Source organism: Mesoplodon mirus, assembly GCF_964341445.2.
Source record: "Mesoplodon mirus genome assembly, chromosome: 1".
Classification (NCBI taxonomy): Eukaryota; Metazoa; Chordata; class Mammalia; order Artiodactyla; family Ziphiidae; genus Mesoplodon; species Mesoplodon mirus.
In genome coordinates this window covers 88,716,981-88,736,476 of record NC_138976.1, presented here as the reverse complement: position 1 = coordinate 88,736,476, position 19,496 = coordinate 88,716,981, and the positions used below count along the sequence as shown (strand labels likewise).

Sequence of the window (19,496 nt, the reverse complement as noted above, 5' to 3'; positions counted from 1 at the left end):
GTGTGAGCAGCTGAAAAGTCTGTCTGCCATGCTAAATTGTCTGAACGTCCTCTGCAAGCCTTTGGTCGATATCAGAGTGTGATGGTTGCGAGGCCTGCTGTCCTTCTTTGTCCACAGATGAGATAACAGGAAGAGGATGATCCAGCACCAGGAATGAATTTGTAGCTCTCACCTTGTTTCCCTGAGAAGTTTTAGAACTTCCTTCAAGGGGCTTGGAAACCTTACCTTTGGAATCGACTCCAGAAATATGGGTGGTTGAGGAGGGAAAGTCAAATTGAGGAAGAGGCCATGTTTTGGCTTCTCTCAACATATAGAATTTTATGGATTCAAGAACCTTGAGGGGTAGACCCCATCTCTGAGTCACACGAAACCTTAAAATATGGGCTTCTAGCACCTTTCGGGTGTTAGGATCAAGAAAAGAAAGCTCTAGAGTACTAATCTGGTGGTAGACTTTACCTACCATTGCGCTTTTTGAATCTGCGTCTTCCATATTGGTCTGGGAACCCCCAGAAGGAGGCAAAGTATTGTCGTCAGCCAGCCACGAACGACACACACCTATAGGAAACCTACCTGCACTGATCTACCAAGACTTCATGCTCACGTGTAATCTAAGAATGGTTTTTATTTGATTCCAATCTATGTCCTTCCTTGAGACATTTAATAATTCATTCCCTGAGTGATTCCTTGAGTGACACACACAGTTAGTTTTTGTCTCCAAAGCAGCCCTCAGACCCTGCACTAGGTAACATTCTGAGACCTCTTGTGGACCGTCTTCTGGGCTCTTCTCTAGCATATAGCCAAGATTCTTCCTCATGTCATCCCTTAGCTGAAACTTTGTTGGGTCCCACTCATGGAAATTTGCTGGGAGACCCAATTCAGTCTTCCCTATATCCTTGCTATCCTTGCCCTGAAGCTCAGAGATTTGTAAGTGAACATGTGTGCCTCTCTGCTGAGGTACTTCTGTTAATTTATACTGAGGCTCCATCAGTGCTGGGGACTCTAGATTCCTACAAGCTTGGAGGCACCATCATGGAATTAGCCTGCTTGGAACGTGGAGCTCCAGTTTCTCCTGAGGTTCACTGGTGATATGAAAATGGCCAAGGACGGAGACTGGTACATAGGCATGGGATGACCGGTTGACCAATGGGAGGTTAAGAGCTTGAGCACAAGTGGCTTATTGAGATTTTTGGAGCACAGGAACTAAACCCCACAAACTTTCCTGTTGTTTCTGCGACACGTGCCATTCCAGGTGTTGATTTCCAGTCGCGATATGAAAGTCTGACTCATTCTGGAATCTATGGAAAGACACTCCATGGTCCCTAAACTGGGATGGAGAAGAAGATGGTAGAATTGGGAGTTGGGATTGAAGGTGGGCCTGGGGCTGGACCTGAGTGAAAGGTAGGGGCTGGGATTGGGGTTTAGTTTGAGGCAAGGGTTGTGGATGTACATGAGGGAGCAGAAGGGGATGGGAATAAAGAAGTGGTGGAGATTCTTGATCCCGTATTTTGAATGCAGAAGCATTACAGATTCCATTGAATAAAACAGAGTGAGACTCTAGTGGGGAACTACTACTAGAAGCCAGGAGAGTAGCCACTAGGGGCTCACTGTGCAAAGAGGGAAGACCCCAGAAGAGCTGGCTATACTTCTGCTACAAGTTTTCCCCCAAAGTCATGTCATATAGGAGCTGCTGACAAATGCGCGGCTGCTCTGGTTTGCTTTCACTGTTCCAGCCAGTTTGGGGGGCTCTAGTGTCCTTTACATCAAGTGACTGCAATGAATTCCCTGAAGATGTCCGTTGGTATTCTGACATTTGTTTTGAAAATGGTCCCTCTTCCTGTTGTTTCTTCTCTAAACTCTGGAAAGCCATTTTCTTTTTTATTTGTCTCTCCAAGAGTCCCTGGATGTTAAAGCCAAAGAAAGAATGGCTATTGGCCTCCACGTGCTTGGTAACAGAGTCTCCCCAGAGACAGGTGTCTGGTAGATGGAAGGAAACATTGTCTCTCTGAAAATCAGAGTGTGATAATGTGGGGAGGAACACGTTCTTGGCATTAGCTTGCCATGAGGAGAAGTCTGAAATTGACAGGCTTGAATGCTCAGTGCCTCTGAGTGTTGAAACTCAAGTGGACAACCCACCAGAGCTATCTGGAGATAAGTTCTCCAGAACAGGCTTCAGTAAGATGGAAGTTGATTTAGGTTGAGTCACAGATAGATAGAGTGCAGTCTGGCTGTGGTGAAACAGAGTTGGTGGTGCATGATGGCAAGCAAAAGAATCAGGGTGATTCACTTCCTGGGACAAATCTGATAAGGGATTGATATCTTGGGAAAGGGTGGGGTCAAGAGAGAAAATGGTATCTGGAGACAAAGTGGCCTCTCATGGGAGAACAGGACCTGCTGTCTGAGTGTCATGTGGTAGGAGATGGGGAAAGGCAAGGGGTTGGGGTGGGGAATAGTCCACAGGGAATTCGGAATTCAAGAAAGGAAAAGGCTCTGATGCTAGAGAGTGACCCAGTGGTGAGGGTGAAGAAAAGTTAACTAAGGGAGTCATTGGGTTAGGGGAGAGAACGGAGGGGGGCAGTGGGGAAGGCTCAGGCAGAGAGGCTGGTGTGAGGTCTCTTGAAGGGACTGTTGAGAAGGCAGGGGACAGAGTAAATGATGACTCAGTCACAGGAGCTGTGGAAGCCAAAGGGAACACAGAGGAAGTAGAATCTTCCAGGGCCTCTGGGAGTGGCAGCCAATTGACCTCAGCAGTTGCATTATTACACACCTCACAGAAGGGGTCTGGACATAAGAGTTGACGAAAGCGGGTGGTGTCATCGTGCCGGCCCAGGGGGCTGCAGAAGACAGGAAGTACAAAGATGCAACCAGGACCAGAACAAACATGAGACCCTGGCAGGTCTGGCAAAAGTATGGCTGCCCAATGTATGCTATCCTTTCACATTCTTTTACTTCCTTAATCTCACAATAAATCTTTTATCCCCCTCCCCAAGGCTTTCACATTCTGAATCTGAGGATTTTCCCTCCCATGTCAATACCAGGCTTCACTGAGGCCCTAGAAATCCAAAGACTCCACTAAAAAGTGGGATACAGGAAAGAAGGTAATGTTCAGTCACCTTTGCAGAAGAGAAAGCACCTTCCTTGCCTCCTCTACTTTGCTCTGGCAAGCTCTGCAACCTGGGACACCAGGAGAGTGATGAAGGTAGAAACAAGGAGACCTTATAGGAGGCTTAGTAGAATGTCCTTTAGCGGTACCTCAAGTATATGTTGCTTTATCATTCACAAAGGGCTTTCATATGTATTCTCCCATGTGATATTCAGAACCACCCTCTGAGGAATATAGGTCAATGGTTATTTACCTCAAAGAGGAATCTGATCATCCAGGAAGTCAAAGGACTTTTACAGAGTCAGGACACAGAAGTTCTGACTCTTGACATCTCACCTGGCCACCTGTTGGGAAACACCCATTGCCCAGGTCCATCACTGCTTCATGCCCAGCGATGAGCAGAGCAGGGAATCTGAGAAGTGTCTCAGGCTCTGACTGCCTTCCCACAAGCCTCTCCTCTGAGAACTCTGGTCTCTGAGAGAAACTGTATCTAGCAGTTGACATCCTCAGAGATCAGGGACCTTGGATCTCATGGAAAAGGCAGGAAGGGTCACCCTTGGAGAGTTCAGGTGGGATAGGCAGAACCTTACCTTTTGGTGTTCCACCTTTCCTTCTCCTCTTGGCTCTGCCCTGATGCTGAGAACAAAAGAAAAGAATGAAGGGCTGGGGCTCATTTCTCTCACTCTTCTCTAGGAAACTCAGATATTCATTATCCATGAATAATATGACTCTATTTTAATTAATAGAACTTTATGCTCCTTCCTTTTATCAATTTTAAAGGTTTAAAATGCTTTCGATTTTTTTCTTCTTCGACAAACTCAAAGAAGGACTTTCGACTATGAGGTCCACACTTGATATTCTCAGTCAGAAGTCATCTGCCCAAGGAGGGCCTAGCATCTGAGGCCAACAGTCACGTCCATGTCCCTCAGATAGGACCCTGTATCCTGGAGCTCAGGCTCCAGGCTCTGCTCAGAGGCTCAGCATTGCTGCTCTGATCAGCCCAGCACAAAGGAAGGCTCTGTCGAGAGAGGCCTGATGTGAGAAATGAGGCATGATCAAGCAATGGGGAACTCTATTCTCCTGCAGAGATCCCAAACTCTCTAAATAGCCCAACCCAGGGCCACAAAGTTACTGCAAAGTTATTGCTTGGGATTTTATCCTGGAATCTCCAAACACTCAGATGGGCCATGGGCTTCAATTGGAAGCCTTAGTCCCCCCAGAACTACTGGCCCTGCCTGGCCTATGATGTTCTATCCTCTCCTTGAACTTCCTATCTTAGGTGTCTCTCTGACCCAACCAATCTCACTGAGAAATGTGAGCAGGGGAACAAGAAAATAAAGAATCATTCTTTGAGAGGCAACTTTTGGTTCCAGCTCCAACACTTAAAGAGCTTGAGTGCCATTACTCCAGTCTTCAGAAGAAGCAAAATCTGAACCAATTGAAAGTCAGTGACTTTTCTTGTAGCATTAGAGAATTAAGGTCACAGGGCAAATCACTCCAAAATCTTCATAGAGGGTGAATGCAGAGAATCACAGTTGAGGTCCGCTTACCTCAAGCAGAGGCCACTGGAGCTAGAAATTGATAGGAACACTTAAAAGGACACTTTGACAAATTGCTAGAGGATGCACATGGGCTAACATGAGAGCGAGAAACTCCTAGGGTCATTATCTTAGGGGGGCCTGCACCTATTCATGGGTTTCACCTATGGGAACCCCACCAGGTTCTCACAGTGAAGAGCCATGAAAAATTCTGATGTTTCTGGTGGAGGAGTGTGGGAATGGGAAGAAAAGTAACAATTTTGAAAACATTCTGAAATATCCCCTGAATGTTCTCCATAACAGAAGCTTACTCAGCAGAGGAAAAGACTACCAGAGACTTATCCCACATGGGAGAAGGGAAATTATCCAACTCCATTTCCCTCTAGCTTTCTTATCTCTTCTAAAAAGTGAAAAGAAAGAAAGAGAGAAAAGTGTTAGAAACATCTGTGAATAACCCAGGGGCACAGGACCACTAAAAGACAGATTTAATCATATCCCCTCCCCCCCAGCACCTTACTACCACATCAACAGGGCTCCAGTATGGTAACAGAGGATCATAGCCAAAAGAGCTGCAAGGCATAGGCTCTATATAAGGAGGAGACTTAGGGAAATCTGAAGACACCAAGGGAGATTAAAACAAGGACACTATAGGAAATTGAAGTCTCTGACATATACAGCTACAGTAAATATTAAACACAACCAACACCTACCCGGATTAACATAAAACTTCACACTAAGGTCTATTTACTTCAGTTCCTATTACCCAATACATTATGTCTGGCTTTTCAACAAAAAATTACAAGGTATGATAAAAAGGCAAGAAAAAACAGTCTGAATAGATAAAGCAAGCATCAGATCCACATTCAGATATGACACAGATTTTTGAATTGTCATACATGGAATCCAAAATAACCATCGTTTCATGTTAAGGGCTCTAATGGAAAAAGCAGAAACATGCAAGAACAGATGAGCAATAAGCAGAGAGAGGGAAACTCTAAGAAAGAATCAAAAGGAAATGTTGGAAACCAAAAACACTATAACAGAAATGAAGAATGCTTTTAATTGGCTCATCTGTATATTGCCTATGGCCAGGGAAAGAATAAGTGAGTTTGAAAATATGTCAGTAGAAACTTTTCAAACTGAAATGCAAAGAGAAAAAGAATTTTTTAAAAAAACTTTAACTCAGAATATTCAAGAACTGTGAGACAGTTTCAAAATGTATAATATACATGTAATTGAAATACCAAAAGGAGAAGAAAGAGAGAAGAGAGAATAAGAAATATTTGAAGAAATAACAGCCCAGGATTTTCCAAAATTAATGACGGATTAACCATAGATTGTGGGCGCTCAGAGAACAACAAGCATATAAATATGAAGAAAGTCTATACCTGGACATATTTTATTAAAACTGTAGGAAGCTGAAAGATAAAATCTTGAAAGAATACAGAAGAAAGTAATATCCTACCTCTAAAGGAACAAGGATAAGAATTATGGGCTTATCACAAACCATGCAAGCAAGAAGAGAATTGAGTGAAATATTTAAAGTGTTGCAAGAAAATAAAATCACCCTAGAACTTTGTGTCTAGTGAAATTATCCTTCAAAAGTGAAGGAGAAATGAAAACTTTCTCAAACAAAAACTGAGATACTCATCATCAGCAGATTTGCCCTGGAATAAATGTTTAAAAAGTTCTTCAAGGAGAAGGAAAAGGACAACTCAGCTCTACATAAAGGAAGGGAAAAGAAGGAATAAATGAAGGTAAAACAAAACTTTTATTTTTCTTATTCTCAGTTGGCCTAATAATACTAATGATAGTGTATTGGGTGATTATAGTATATGGATAAGTGAAATAAATGACATCAGTGTTACAAGGGACAGGAGGGAGGAATTGGGAACTCTGTTATAATGGAACCTGCACTACCTATGAAGTGGTATAATGTTATATATAAAAGTGGCCTTAGATTAGTTGTAAATGTATATTACAAATTCATGGGCAACCATGAAAATATATATATATATTTTTTGTTTGTTTGTTTGTTTGTTTGTTTTTGGTATGCGGGCCTCTCACTGTTGTGGCCTCTCCCATTGCGGAGCACAGGCTCCGGACGCGCAGGCTCAGCGGCCATGGCTCACGGGCCTAGTTGCTCCGCGGCATGTGGGATCTTCCCGGACCGGGGCACGAACCCGTGTCCCCTGCATCGGCAGGTGGACTCTCAACCACTGAGCCACCAGGGAAGCCCATGAAAATATTTTTTAAAGAAGAATACTTGACATGCTAAGAGAAGAGAGAAATAGAATCATATAAAGTGCTTGTTTAAAAATCAGAAAAGGCAGAAAAAGAGAAGAAGAAAAAAAGAATACACATAATAAATACTAAACAGTTACAGATATGGCAGATATTAATCCAACTATATAAAAAAATCACTAAATGTAAGTGTTCTAAATTCACCAATTAAAAGACAGACTGTCAGTGGATAAAACAAGATCCAATTATATGTTGTCTACAAAACACCCACTTTAAATATAAAGACACAGATGATTAAAAGTAAAGGGAAAGAGAAAACTGTACCATGTTAACACTGATGAAAGAAAGCAGGAGGAACTATATTAATTTCAGACAAAGCAGGCTTCAGAACAAGGAAAGTTATGAGGGATAAAGAGGGGCAATACATAACAACAAAGGGGTCAACTCTCCAAGAAGACACAACAATCCTTAACATGTGTACAATCTAACAACAGACTGTCAAAATATGTGAGGCAAAAACTGGTCCAACTGCAAGGAGAATTAGGTGAATCCACTGTTATTTTTGGAGACTTCAACACCCCTCTATGAGAAATGGACAGATTCAGCAGGCAGAAAATCAGTAAGGATATAGTTGACCTAAACAGCACCATCAGTCAACTTGATCTAATTGACATTTATAGAATACTTCATCCAACAACAGAATATGCATTCTTCTCAAGCACACATGGAGCACTGACCAAAATAAACCACACTTTGGGCCACAAAACACACCTTAACAAATATAAAATAGAAATCATACAAAGTATATTTTCAGACCATAATGGACTTGAACTAGAAATCAATTACAGAAAAACAGCTGGAAATGCCAAAATGTTTAGAGAGTAAACAACATGCTACTAAAACATGGGTCAAGGAAGAAATATCAAGAGAAAAAAATATTTTAAACTAAATGAAAATTAAAATACAACTTGTCAAAATTTGTGAGCTGCAGAAAAAGCAGTACTTAGAGAGAAACTGATACCATTGAATGCATCTATTTGAAAAGATTTAATATCTTTGAGGGACTCTGGTTTGCTGACCTGATCGATTTCTCCCTGTTTCCAAAGTATTGGGAAACATGAATTCCTCCTTAGGTAGCACAGTGACAGAAGAAGGAGCCCCACCCAACACACAAAGGCAAGGATGGGAAAACCTAGGAAGTTGAGCTGGAGCTCAGCCATGGTGCAGTAAGGCTCCTCAGACAAAGAAGATGGTCCAGATCATCAGAAGTGCATTGCTGCCTCAAGCATCTGGGCATTGAAAGTGCACATTCTAGATTAGAGTTGTAGAGTTCTTCACCCCAGATACCTAATTCTCTCCCTCCTCTATGAGGAGGATACTAGTAATGACAGCTCTTTTCTTTACCTGTCTTCTCCTGCATCCACAGCTCCACTGTTGTCTCTACCCACATTACAGAGGTTAAGCGTAAACACCAAAGGTTCTTGAGGGTGGGGGAGGGGACAACACAAGAGAGATAAACCCACAATCCTTCCCCCACCATCCAACCCAGCAGATCTATCCATCCCTCCAGGGCCATTTAGATACCTCTAACCCACCTTCCAACCCACACATTTACATACCATATATTTACCTTAGTGAAAATTTCTATTTATTCCACATGTTACCCAGATATTACCTGAGACCCTTTTACTGCTTGGTGATCTACCTTTGGACCCCACATAATATTTAAAACTCTGCTATGCCAAGGGATTTTTACCTCCAAGCCTTCAACTACAGCTTCCCCTCATACATAATGTGTTCTCACCTGTATGAAGCCAGAAACATACTCAGAAGAAATATACGCCCCCATATCTCCTCAAAAGAATTCACATTCACCAAAAAGTGTAAGAGTGCAGAGTAGCCTGTACGTGTACAGGAAGCATGACAAAAAGGGAAACAAGGGCATGGCACACCCATGAACCTATGGCAAACAACTTAAAAAGCTTTAGTAGTTCTTTTTTTCCTAAAATCCCTATTAAGCTAATTAGCCCCCTAAGGTTCTCAAATCTAGCCTCCTCCACTCATACAGTGTCTCATCCTGCTGCTTACTCCCTCTTCTGAAAAATCCCTTCTCAAAACATTTAAATTTTTTTTCTTTATTTTACAGAACACAACCCGAAGGACCAAACACACCCTGATTTAAGGAGTGGGCTTCTCTTTAACATAACTTCTAATGAGCACAATATTTAGCAATATGTTTTAGCTTTTTTGAATCACACTCATGGTTACTTCTTCTATGAAAAGTTTTATGATTTTTTTCCCCATCTACTTTCTTACTTGCCACCAAAATTCCTGTTGGCATCTCCATACCTTTTTAAACAATGATGTCATTTTTGTTGATGTGTATATGTATTTATTTCATCTCCCCGTGCTAGTCATTTAATAGTTGTAGCCCTTATACCTTCATTATTTAGATTATAAACTGCTGAAATTAAGCTGTGTCATTTCCTTACTTTGCTTGCCTGTATTCCCTCATTGAGTCTGATGAATCAGTCTTCACCCCAGTTACCTAATTCTCTCCCTCCCCTATGAGGAGGATACTAGTAATGACAGCTCCTTTCTTTACCTGTCTTCTCCTGCATCCACAGCTCCACTGTTGTCTCTACCCAAAAGGAGGGTCCATTTCAAGCCCACTCCATCTCACATACCTTCCTCCCTTGACTGCAGGAGGTGTATCTGTTCAGAAGAACCCCTCCACATATCTTTGTATCTCTGGTATTGGTTTTTTTTTATAGAAAGTTTGGTCCTGACTGTCCCTGAGGTCCCTAGGATTCACAACTGTAAAAACATCCTCTAAAGTCTGAGCAATATAAGCTCCACCAAAAGAATTTCCAGGATAGAAGGGGTCATAAAAATGACACATCAAATATATTCTTCAAAAAGTGGCTTTGTCATAAAAAAAGAAAGACTGAGAAACACTGATCCAGATTAAAGGAGACTAAAAACACATGACAACTAAATGCAGTCTGTGATTCTGAATCCTGTAATGGAGGTTTTGAAAAAAAGCCACAAAGGACATTACTCAATAAATTGACAAAAATGGAATATGAATGGGAAATTAGTTAAAAGTTTTATGTCATTGTTAAATTTACTGAAGGGGATAACTAACTGTACTGTATGTAAGAGAATCTTCTTTTTCTTAAATACACAATGAAATATTCAAGGAGAAGGTGGATGATGCATGAAATGTATTTTCAAATATTCAGAAATGTATGCATATTTTTCATATATGTGTGTGTGTGTGCGTATTCATATATAGAGAGAGTGGAGGCAGGAAGGGAAGGAGACAGAAACAGAGACAGAGAGAGGAGAGAGATCTCAAATGGGTCAAAATGTTAGTAGGTAAGTCTGGATAAAGGGTACATAGTTTTTACCATCCATGCATCTTTTCCACAAGTTTAGTTATTTTCAAATAAATACATTTAAAAAATGGACTATTGCCTGCTGTCCTGGATTTTACCTAAACTTTGAGATTTCTGCCTTTGATTCTTGCAGCTACCATCATCACCATACCCAAACCCCAGAAATGTGTAATGCCAGCTTTAAAAGTTATTTCACATTCTGTCCCAGGCAAGAAACCTGGGACCCTCTGCACATTTCAACAGGATTTTACAAAATGCTGCAGAAGAGCACCACACCCTCCCCACCAACAAATTTTTTTAAATTAAACACAATACAAAAAAAAAAAAAAAGAAGGAAAAAAATCAACATGTTTACAGAATGGAACCCCTAATTTTTCTTATCTGGTGCCACCAGGTCATCCGTCTTCTGGCGTTTTGTGGTGTGAATTGGTTTGCCAGCACTTCATCTGCTCTGCTCACCAGTTACCATTCCTCCACCAGATTTCCAACTTCCAAAAATGTGTTGACATCTTTTGTTGTATCCTCTCTCCTTCTAGTCATCCTTAAGCACTTATTCTTTCTAAATCCTTTGTTTGAATAGTTTTATTGAAATATAGTTCACATACCATACAATTTACTCATTTAAAGTGTGTAATACCATGATTTTTACTATACTCACAGATATGTGCATCACAATTTTAAAAACATTTTCATGACTTCAGAAAGAACCCCGTAACCTTTAGCTATTACCCGCCACCCTTCATCTCCCAGCTCTAAGCAACCATTAATCTACTTTCTGTCCTCTCTTGGTTTCCCTATTCTGAATATTTCACATGAATGGAATCATACTTGGTTATTTGTGACTGGCTTCTTTCACTTAGCATAATGTTTTCAAGGTTCAGCCATGTTGTAGCATGTATCAGTGCTTTTTAATGCCAAAAATATTACACTGCATGGATATACCATATTTTATTTACCCATTCATCAGTTGATGGACATTTGGGTTGTTTCTGCCTTTTAACTCTTATGAATAATACTGCTATGAACATTTGTTTACAAGTTTTTGTGTGGACATATGTTTTCGTTTCTCTTGAGTATATACCTAGAAGTGGAGTTGCTGGGTCACATAGTAATTCTATGTTTAACATTTTGAAGCGCTGCCAGACTGTTTTCCAAAACAGCTGCACCATTTTTCATTCCCACAAGCAGTGTATCAGGGTTCCAGTTTCTCCGCATTCTCACCAACACTTGTTTTAATCTGACTTTGTGTTTCTAGTCATTCTTGTGTGTGTGAAGTGTTATATCATAGTGGCTTTGGTTTTCATTTCCCTGATGGCTAGAGATGTTGAACCTCTTTTCACCTACTCTTACTTTTTTTTTTCATCTACTCTTGCTTTTAATGGCATTTGGGGAAAGAGAGAAGATAAACAAGTGTGTTTTATCTACTGTGTTTAACTCGAAACACAATAGCTCATTTTAACTATGTGACAGGAAAACTATTTTCTTGTAAATATTTGAAAACACATATAGTAATGTCAAGTCTTTATCAACATGCACAGTTTACTACTTCTATTCTTTCTGCATGTTATAGTTACTGTGTGATTAAGGGAAAGCAATATTGTGCACTGAATTTGACCTGTAAGATTACTTCTTATATGGGGTTGAGGGAGGAATTCATTCAAATGACTCCTTAGGGTTGACTAAAAGGCAGAGCAGAACTGATTGCCAGAGCCTCTAAAGCACAATGCTTTTTTGTCACCAATGCTGTGTACATCTGTTGTGAATAACTGTGTACCACAGGTGATAAGTATCAAAGAAATGTGAGAGCTCTGACATGGGCACATAGCATATGTCTTAAGAGATAGATGACAAGATGTTTAAATGGGCTTTTACACTTTAATCATAGTGTAAATGATGGGATGTATCACACATGCCAAATGATAACTGTGAAAGCTGGGTGAGGGGTGTATGGGAGGTTACATTGTTCTGTCTGCTTTCATGCATGTTTAAACATTTTTGTACTAAAAAGCTTTAAAAATAATAAAAGATGTAGAGTGACTCATAAGGAGAGGGAGGGAGCAAAAGGATACCTGGCCAGGGTGATCAGTCCATCAAGACTAGAGTTTAGCTATCTCTCAATAAGGAAATTTCAGGAAGTGTAATTCCTTTGACGTTGGGAAAGAAACTTCTTTCCATATAACAGGAAGGAAGAAGGAAAGGAGGAATGGGAAATTTTTTTTTTTTTAAGGATTTTGATGAAAATTTCCCATCTCATGACTTCTAGTTCTTCTGTGAATGTTGGTTTGGCACATCTGCTGAGCAAGTGGAGATGGCCTAAATTTGAGAAAAGTGAAGGAGATTTGAAATAGATTTGAGTAGCACTGGAGAGAAAATGGACTAAGGAAACAGTGACCTAAGTTCCATTTGTTTTGTTCACATGTTATTAAGCATGGAATAAGAATTTGTGGAATGGCTGCATTATTTCCAGGTAGCATGAGGGCTGAATTTATCATGGCATCAGTAGACTTGATTGTGAGATTTAATCCAATAGTCATCAGCTACTTATGGGAAGGTATTTCTGGAAAAGGCAGAGATAGGGGATTTTGCCAGACGGGAAGGATTAAAGGTGATTGGATGGGGCCTATTTGTAGTGGAGCTTTTTAAATGTTGCTTACCTGATAGACCACCAAGCCTACCTTGGAGAGAGAGAAAAAGAAGACAAGAGCTTGGTGGATAGAGGAAGAGTAAGTGGAAAAACGACCTAAAGTTGAAAAATTAACAAGTAGTATATAAGCTGGAAGGATGGAGGATGAAGCCAAAGGGTGGAATGTCAGGCTGTATTATTCCAGATGGCAGAAGTGTTCCTGGTAATAAGCTCTACAGTGTGGCAGTGACTGCACTGGAATGGAAGTAAAAATGAGATGATGTAGGAACAGGGAAGCTGGGTTACTGACAGGTCTATCCACATGGAGGTTAGAGCCCTCCACCATTCCTCACCTCTTCATGTTCCCCACCCTGGGCCCCCTCCCACTTTTGTCCCTCTCCTGGGGGCTCCACAGAATCTGCCTTCTCTGTGTGACCATAAGCTTCAGATATTGTAGGATCAATGTCATAACTCTGGATAAGAAAATAAAAGTAGTGAGAGAAGGCTGTAGTGGACATCTATTTTTGTTTTTTTGTTTTAACACCCAGTATCCATAAGTCTTTCTGGAAAAACTACCTCAGGTGCTCTCTAGGATACTCACCCTATTTTTGAGTCCCAGTCTGTACAAGTAGAGTTGCCTTCCCTCTAGACCTCATTGTAAGGGTGGGTATGTGTGCAGCCTTGGCCAAAAAAAGGAGGTCCATGGTAAGCCCCCAAATGTCTGATACCCCAGTGCATAGTCTAGGACTCACCTCTGGTTCATGAGCTGCAGCTATCCTGGGGAGGTGTACCACGGCTCCACCAAGGCTATTAATATCAGTGGTGGCACCTTCATCTTGATTGGTGAACTGTACACACTAAGGGCAATATCTTGTATATTCCCTTCAAGCATAGATGGAAGGAAAGCACCATGATCACCTTCCCCAAAGAGGGGGATGCCATCTTGATGACATCCTTGGAGATACTGTTTTAGTACTCAAAGACACCCCCATGCCTTTTTGATATAAGGCATCAGTGTGCCGTGCAGTTCTCTGGTCAGCCTCAAGGACATGGTGCTTGGATCAGATTGAGGAATGGGGGAGCAGGACAGGGCCAGAATATGGGAATGATGAGGCATGAACTTTGTTCCACCAGTAAGGACATTCTTTCCCTTCACTTTTTCTTTCTTTCCCACTCACTTTAAGACATCTTTTGCTTACTCTCAGCTGTATTTTACCCTGGGAGGTAGGTGGCTGCCTGGTCAACATTCCTACCACTGACAGCTGAGTGGTGCTTTTCCTCTGCAAAAAAAAAAAAAAAAAAAAAAAAAACAGGCATCAACTGAGCAGCCTGAAAAAATACCCCGGGAGGGGAACCACTTCCCCAGGGTGCCTTTCTAGTAAGGAAACCTCCATGTCAAGTTTAAAGTATGCTCTCCCGATACATTAACATGACCCACATAACAGATTCTTAAGCAGCTGCTGTGCTGTTCCTGGACCCTACGGCAAGTAGCCCAGGGTCCAGTAGAGCAACACCTCTGCCCAAATAGTGCCATTCAGGGTTCAGCCCCCTGTAGGAGCCTCTGGTCACTGAGTTCTAAATAATGATTAAGCTGTTGTTTCTTCTTCAGCATTATTTTCAGAAAGTATACCTGCACTTAACACTCCTCAGGTATAAAAGACCTATCTCCCCTACTTCTCTAAAGGATATAAAACATTCAGTGAGGGGGGAGATGTGGGCTGCTATACATTTTCATTAAGGCTAAGCTAAGCGGCAGAAGACAAAGCCCATCTCCTCAAATTTCATCAGGGAGGAAATGGGCTTTGGGGCGGGGCGGGGGGGTGGAGGGGGTGGAAGGGGCACAATATCTATTTCTCAGCAAGAACTATAGAGGACTGGTCACCTTTTAGCCAAAGCCAAAGGAAGCAATCAGTAAGAGCTGAACTATCTCCTTCCTTTCCCTTACACATAAGCCCTGAGTTACCCAAAACCCATGCCCCCAACACAGTACACAGTACACAGAAAAGATACACTATTATTAGATAAATATTTATTGGGGAGAATCAATAATCTCTACAAGGAAGGAGTTATTTCTGGATGGGAAGTCTTCATTCCTGGAAATTCTGGGGAAGTGTTTTCTGTCTAGACAGTAGAGACAGATGTCTGAACACATGCTGAGCGCAGTGGTGGGTGCCTGGCCAGCTTGACGCCTGCAGGTGGCGCTTGGGTGGGGCACAGGCTCCCTGTGGGACACTGGTGGGGGATGTTTGTGACACAGTCGCTGGTCCTTGAATGCCACAACTTTCTGGGGGTGTCTCTTCTTATCTCTGATCTGTCTTGTACTACTTGGAGGATAACTCTGGCCAGCAAAGATAGCTTCTTGATGGCAGGACTTGATATTTGTCAGTTTACAGGAGGGAGCCCTGTGGTTGAAAGGATGACCCTGGACAGGCTCTGTCCAGACCTGCACTTGCGCCTTTTGCTGAGTTTTCCTAAACTGCACTGGGGAAGGAAGGGGATCTTGAGAGTAGGTGACATCCATTGCATACTGACACCCCAGTTTCTCATCTAGGAACTTCCTGATGTCTGTCACGATTTTCTGAGCTTCAGTTGTCCCAGTAAAGGCAGGTCTACTTTTAACTAGGCCTCTGTTCTGCACAGTTGATATGGGGCTGCCCTTTTCCTGGGCATCTTCTTGCCTTTTGTATTTTATCCCAGAAAAAAGCCATTGCAAGAAGTGCTTCATTCTTTTTCTGATATGGCCTTCAGGAAGAGGCTGTCCCTTCTGTGATAGGATCTGGAAAGACTTGCTCGCAAGTGTCTTCTCTAGTACCATCTCCTGAGTAGGGAAACTCTTCCTCCTAAGTTGGGATGTCCTGAACCCTTTATCCCCTCGATCAAGCTCTTCTGCCTTGGGCTCCAGAGGGCTCACTCTCTTTGCAGTTGGTGGGAAATTCTTATCCTGGCACCTCCTTAAGGCGTGCTTAGGGACCCAAGGTTCCTGCTGCTGCTCCATCCTGATTCCTCTGTCCTCCAAATGGACATGCAGCACCTGGGAAGCTCCCATGTCCCCACCTGAGACAACCTGGGCATGAGTCAGTGAGGCCTCGTAAGTCAAGTTATCTGAAGAAAGGGATGTGTCAGTGGGTTGGCCTTGAGCCTGGCTATGCTCCCTGTTCTCCAGTTTAAAGTTTAACTCACTGAACAGTTGTTCTTTAAGGTCTAATGATTTAGGATCTTGGGGAACTGGTAATTTGGGTGGGGGGCTTCCAGTGGTCACGGTAGTTTCTACTTTATTCTCATTCACATTTATCATTTGGGAGCTCCCTGGCTTGCTAGTTGCCAACATGTCACTAGTTTTTTTGTTTTTTTTTTGCGGTACGCGGGCCTCTCACCGTTGTGGCCTCTTCCGTTGCGGGGCACAAGCTCAGGACGCGCAGGCTCAGTGGCCATGGCTCACGGGCCCAGCCGCTCCACGGCATGCGGGATCTTCCCGGACCGGGGCACGAACCCGCGTCCCCTGCATCGGCAGGCGGACTCTCAACCACTGCACCACCAGGGAAGCCCTGTCACTAGTTTTTAATTGAAGAGTATCAAGCTCCTCAGCCGTGAATACCTCCCTAGACCATCTGGGCATTGAAACAGGTTCTGACTTCTCCACCTTTTTGCCCTGTTGCATTTCTCCTTTATCACTGGAACTCACACTCATGCTTCGGCTCATATCTGGCCCCAGCTTGCTTTGCAAGCAGCTTTTGGGGATATCTGTTGGCTAGTTGAGTCTGTCTATGACCTGCTTTCCCTGTGATGCAAAGGGAGACAGGCAGACGAGTCTGTCTGGCATCCTTAATTCTCTGAACACCCTCTGCCAGCCCACGGTTGACATCAGAGCGTGGTTGTCTCAGGACCCTCTGTCCTCCTTTGCCCACAGGTGAGGTGGCAGGGAGAGAACGATCCAGGTCAGGGGCTGAATTTGTTGTTCCCACTTTGTCTCCATGGAGAGATTTAGAGCTTCCTCTAAAGGACTTGAAGATCCCAGATTTGGAGTCTGCCTCAGAAATCACATTGGTTGAGGAGGGCAAGTTGGCATGAGACAAGGACTGGTATGAGGCATCTTTCAATTTAAAGATCTGTATGGATTCAAGGACCTTGCGGGGAAGGGCCCACAACATCCTCATATGAAACCTTTTAATATGGGTTTCCAGCATCTGTTGTGGACTGGAATCAAAAGTCAGGTCCTGAAAGGTATTCAGGGGGTAGGCCTCACACACTGGTGATGGCAAACTTCTCTGTTTTGTTTGGGTGTGGGATTTCACAGAAAGAAGCAATGTTTGCTTGATAGCATGCCATGAATTACGCACAGTCTCAGGGAGCCGACCCTCATTTATTTCCTCCAACTTCTTGCTCAAATGTACTTTTAGGACATTTTCAAGTTGTCTCCGACTTAGACTCTTTGCTGACACCCTTGAATTTTTCTCTGAGAGACTCACCATCTGACTGTTTAGGTCTTTCTCAGAGTCATACCCCGGATCCTTACCTGAAGAGCTCTTTGGGTCATTCAACAGGTGATCTTTTGGGCCATTCTCTAGGCTGTGTCCCAGATCTTTACCCACATCTTCCTCTAGCTGGAACATTATACCAGGGCTTTCTGGAAGTGAGTTCTCAGGAACAGGCTTCAGTAAGATGGCAATTGATTTAGATTGAGTGACAGATAAAGTGCAGTCTGGCTGTGGTGAAACAGACAGAGCTGGTGGTGCATGATGACAAGCAAAAGAATCAGGGTGATTCATTGCCTGGGACAAATCTGATAAGGGGTTGATATCTTGGGAAAGGGTGGGGTCAAGAGAGAAAACGGTATCCGGAGACACAGTGGCCTCTCGTGGGAGAACAGGACCTGCTGTCTGAGTGTCATGTGGTAGGAGATGGGGAAAGGCAAGGGGTTGGGGTGGGGAATAGTCCACAGGGAATTTGGAATCCAAGGAAGGAAAAGGCTCTGGTGCCAGAGAATGACCCAATGGGGAGGGTGAAAAAGAGTCAACTAAGGGGGTCATTGGGTTAGGGGAGAGAACGGAGCGGGGCAGTGGGGAAGGCTCAAGCAGAGAGGCTGGTGTTAGGTCCCTTGGAGGGACTGTTGAGAAGGCAGGGGACAGAGTAAACGATGACTCAGTCACAGAAGCTGTGGAAGCCAACGGGGACACAGAGGAAGTAGAATCTTCCAGGGCCTCTGGGAGTAGCAGCCGACTGACCTCAGCAGTTGCATTATTACACACCTCACAGAAGGGGTCTGGACATAAGAGTTGACGCAAGCGGGTGGTGTCATCGTGCCGGCCCAGGGCGCTGCAGAAGACAGGAAGTACAAAGATGCAACCAGGACCAGAACAAGGAAAGGGGGACCTGCTGGCCTGGCAGGGGTGGGGTCACTGGAAGCCTGCTGCCCCTTCACATTGCTCCACATCCATGAGTTCACAACATGCTCAATAGCCCTCACCTCAAGGCCTTCATCACATACTCATTCCTATGCTACCCCCTGCCATGACTACAGCAGGTTGCACTGAATCCCTGGAATTGCATAGAACATGCTAAGGGGGGATCAGGAAAGAAGGGGGAAGAGTCACCTTTTCAGAATAGAAATCAGCTGCGTTTTCTCCTCTGTTTCTGTCTGGTGACATCTCCAACCCAAGAAACCAGGAGAGTGGGTTATATGTAATGAAGGTAGAAGCATAGGTATAATAAAAGAGTCCCCTTATGGGAAACCCTTGGGATATTAGACTCTGAAAGGCCCAAGAATTAGTAGATGAGGTCAAATGGTCAATGATATTAACATGTGTATGTTGCTTCTTGTAAAGTACTTTCACATGCATTTTATCTCATGTGATGCTCAAAACCACGATGTGAAGCCCAGAGATCAGTGTTGCCTTAGAGAGGGATCTGATCATCCAGGAAGTCAAAGGACATTTACAAAGTCAGGACACAGAAGTTCTGACTCTTGACATCTCACCTGGCCACCTGTTGGGAAACACCCATTGCCCAGGTCCATCACTGCTTCATGCCCAGCGATGAGCAGAGCAGGGAATCTGAGAAGTGTCTCAGGCTCTGACTGCCTTCCCACAAGCCTCTCCTCTGAGAACTCTGGTCTCTGAGAGAAACTGTATCTAGCAGTTGACATCCTCAGAGATCAGGGACCTTGGATCTCATGGAAAAGGCAGGAAGGGTCACCCTTGGAGAGTTCAGGTGGGATAGGCAGAACCTTACCTTTTGGTGTTCCACCTTTCCTTCTCCTCTTGGCTCTGCCCTGATGCTGAGAACAAAAGAAAAGAATGAAGGGCTGGGGCTCATTTCTCTCACTCTTCTCTAGGAAACTCAGATATTCATTATCCATGAATAATATGACTCTATTTTAATTAACAGAACTTTATGTTCCTTCTTTTTATCAATTTTAAAGGTTTAAAATGCTTTCGATTTTTTTCTTCTTCGACAAACTCAAAGAAGGACTTTCGACTATGAGGTCCACACTTGATATTCTCAGTCAGAAGTCATCTGCCCAAGGAGGGCCTAGCATCTGAGGCCAACAGTCACGTCCATGTCCCTCAGATAGGACCCTGTATCCTGGAGCT

General features: G+C 43.2%; 2 protein-coding genes across 2 annotated transcripts in view; both read right to left on the bottom strand.

Annotated features, from left to right (window-relative positions):
• Positions 1 to 1,648: 1,648 nt before the first annotated feature.
• LOC309801807 (spermatogenesis-associated protein 31D3-like) lies at positions 1,649 to 13,957 on the bottom strand (the record flags this gene model as incomplete). Its single annotated transcript, XM_082616810.1, is given in 9 exon segments — positions 1,649 to 2,116; positions 2,120 to 2,371; positions 2,375 to 2,831; positions 3,111 to 3,171; positions 3,691 to 3,736; positions 12,938 to 12,958; positions 13,260 to 13,379; positions 13,659 to 13,763; positions 13,901 to 13,957. Coding segments are annotated over 9 exon segments (1,587 nt in total).
• A 799-nt stretch (positions 13,958 to 14,756) lies between these two features.
• The window catches only part of SPATA31D1 (SPATA31 subfamily D member 1), a gene marked incomplete at its 5' end in the record, with an annotated part of 88,244 nt that continues 83,504 nt past the window's right edge, over positions 14,757 to 19,496 (bottom strand). The window contains 6 exon segments of the mRNA XM_082616792.1: positions 14,757 to 15,064; positions 15,067 to 16,238; positions 16,434 to 16,592; positions 16,594 to 18,219; positions 18,498 to 18,558; positions 19,135 to 19,180. Coding sequence (XP_082472918.1) covers positions 14,994 to 15,064; positions 15,067 to 16,238; positions 16,434 to 16,592; positions 16,594 to 18,219; positions 18,498 to 18,558; positions 19,135 to 19,180 — 3,135 coding nt within the window. The 3' untranslated portion in view covers positions 14,757 to 14,993.